General features: G+C 57.8%; 2 protein-coding genes across 2 annotated transcripts in view; one reads left to right on the forward strand and one right to left on the reverse strand.

The window, feature by feature from the left end:
• The window catches only part of LOC103612057 (pogo transposable element with ZNF domain), a 42,877-nt gene that overhangs the window by 25,985 nt on the left and 14,420 nt on the right, over positions 1 to 2,472 (forward strand).
• Positions 1 to 2,472, reverse strand: part of SNX27 (sorting nexin family member 27) — a gene marked incomplete at its 5' end in the record, with an annotated part of 10,585 nt that overhangs the window by 3,419 nt on the left and 4,694 nt on the right. The window contains 3 exon segments of the mRNA XM_017728865.1: positions 1 to 143; positions 718 to 807; positions 1,612 to 1,775. Coding sequence (XP_017584354.1) covers positions 1 to 143; positions 718 to 807; positions 1,612 to 1,775 — 397 coding nt within the window.

A 2,472-nucleotide genomic window follows, 5' to 3' on the forward strand; every position in this document is an offset into this window, starting at 1 on the left:
TGCCCCTCCGCGGTGCAGGCGTGCAGCTTGAAGTGGCGGATGCTGATGGCCGAGATGACGTGGCCCTTGCGCCGCGAGTCGCAGGAGCAGTGCGGGAAGGTGATCTCGTTGTAGCCCTCGCACGTCCGCAGCATGTTCAGGTACTGCGGGAACAGAATTCCAGGGATTCGCCGGGATACGGATCCCAGAGGGATCCCGGAATGGTTGGGATGGAGGGGACCTTAAATCCCACCTCCATCCCACGGGCAGGGACATTCCCGCTGTCCCAGGTGGCTCCAGGGGTGGGGAATCTGTGGAATCACCCGGGCCAGGCTCTGGGATTCATCCCTCAAATCCCATCGGAGCCAGCCCAGGGAATCCCGGAATGGTTTGGGCGGGAAGGGACATCTGATCCCATCCCAATTCCAAGGGCAGGGACGCCTTCCCCTATCCCAGGTGGCTCCAGCCTGGCCTTGGACACTTCCAGGGATGTGGGACCCAGGGAATCACCTGGGCCAGGGCCTCCCCCCCTCCTCCCAGGAAAGGATTTATCCCTAAAATCCCCTCTGAATCCACAGCAACGATTTGGGCTGGAAGGACCTTAAAGATCCTTAAAAATCCACATTCAGGGACATTCCCACTGTCCCAACCTGGCCTTGGCCACTTCCAGGGGTGGGGAAATCCAGGAATTCTCTGGATAAGCCATTGCAGAGCCTCGCCGCAGCCGGGCTCACTCACCATGACCATCTTCCTCTGCTCGCAGAGCTTCTGCAGCTGGTAGGATTTCTCCTCGGCTTTGATGTAGCCTTTCTTGACATCATCAACGGCCTGGAAAGAGGGGGAAAAACTGGGAAAAATCGGGAAAAATCCGGGAATTCGGGATTGGAGGAGGAGCCAGCTCCCGCTTCACCCTCAGGGGTTCTGATCCCAAATTCCAGCCCCAAAAATGCTCCAAGGTGGGGTTTTCCCATCCCAGTTCCACAACGGCCTCGGGGAGGTGCTGGAATATCCACAGGGAGTTTGGGAAAAGGTTCCTCGGGATGAGAGGATGCATTTGGGAAGGCTGGGGATGCTTGGGACTTGGGCGCTGGAATGTCGGTGGGAAAAGGGGTTTTCCCATTTAAAGCAGGGAAAGGGGATTTTCCTTCGGGACTGAGCCCCTTCCCAACTTCCAAAGGGAGGAAACCGGGAAAATTCCAGGCTGGGAAACCAAACATTGGAAAATCACCGATTTCATATCAATTTTATATCCATTTAGATCCCTTTATTCCCGGAAAATGCAGGATCGGCCTCTTTTCCCAGGGAACAACCGGAGGAACAGGCCCCAGGTCAGGCCAGGTGGGATAACGGGGAGAATTCCATGAGAAACGGGCGGAATTCCCAAAGTCGGGATCGACCCCCGGGCTCAGCCACCTCCCGGCGACCTTTCCTGAGGCCAACGCGCATTCCAGCGGAATTCCAGCTGGGAACTCCTCACCTGGGGGATCCTGGGGCGCCTCGAGAACTTCGGGGTTGCCTCGATCCCACCGGAAACAACCAAAATTCCCCGATTTTCCCACCGAGCCCCAACTCCGGCGCTCCCCAGAGGCCTCCCCCGGCGCTCCCCGGGAATTCCGGGCGGGAATTCCGCACCTGGTGGAAGAAGTAGGCGACGGCCAGGTCGTTGTCGTTGAGCAGCGCCTCCTCCTCGGTGGTGAAGAGCCACTTGCGCAGCGTCAGGCACGTCCCCGGCACGGCCGAGGTGTAGTTCTGCACGTAGAGCTTGTGCGGGAACTCGTTGGGAGCCAACTTCCGCACTGGGAAAAGCCGGGAAAAGCACAGGAATGGCGAGGCCGGGCCGTGGGGACGGCGGGGATCCCAGGGCGGCCGAAAAATCGGCGTCGGAACCTCCAAGTCTACCAGAATGACCCCCCAAATCCTCCAAAGGGATCCCAAATCCTACAAAATGACCCCCCAAATCCTCCAAAGGGATCCTAAATCCTACAAAAGGATCCCAAATCCTCCAAAATTCTCCCAAATCCTACAAAATCACCCCAAAATCCTCCAAAATGACCCCCCAAAATCCTCCAAAAGGATCCCAAATCCTCCAAAATGACCCCCCAAATCCTCCAAAAGGATCCCAAATCCTACAAAATTACCCCAAAATCCTCCAAAACGATCCGAAATCCTCCAAAACGATCCCAAATCCTTCCAAAATGACCCCAAACCTTCCCAAATGGCTCCCAAATGACCCCAAGGGCTCAGGTCAGGGTGGAGCTGCCATCCCAGGAACTATCCCAGAAACTCCCGGAGGCGGCCCTGGGTTGGGATTCACCCTTGGGATCAGCCCTGGGTTGGGATTCGGCGTTGGGATCGGCCCTGGGTTGGGATTCGGCGTTGGGATCGGCCCTGGGTTGGGATTCGGCGTTGGGATCGGCCCTGGGTTGGGATTCGCCCTTGGGATCGGCCCTGGGGTGGGATTCGCCCTTGGGATCGGCCCTGGGTTGGGATTCG

The sequence above is a fragment of the Corvus brachyrhynchos genome, unplaced genomic scaffold (genome assembly GCF_000691975.1).
Source record: "Corvus brachyrhynchos isolate BGI_N302 unplaced genomic scaffold, ASM69197v1 scaffold443, whole genome shotgun sequence".
Classification (NCBI taxonomy): domain Eukaryota; kingdom Metazoa; phylum Chordata; class Aves; order Passeriformes; family Corvidae; genus Corvus; species Corvus brachyrhynchos.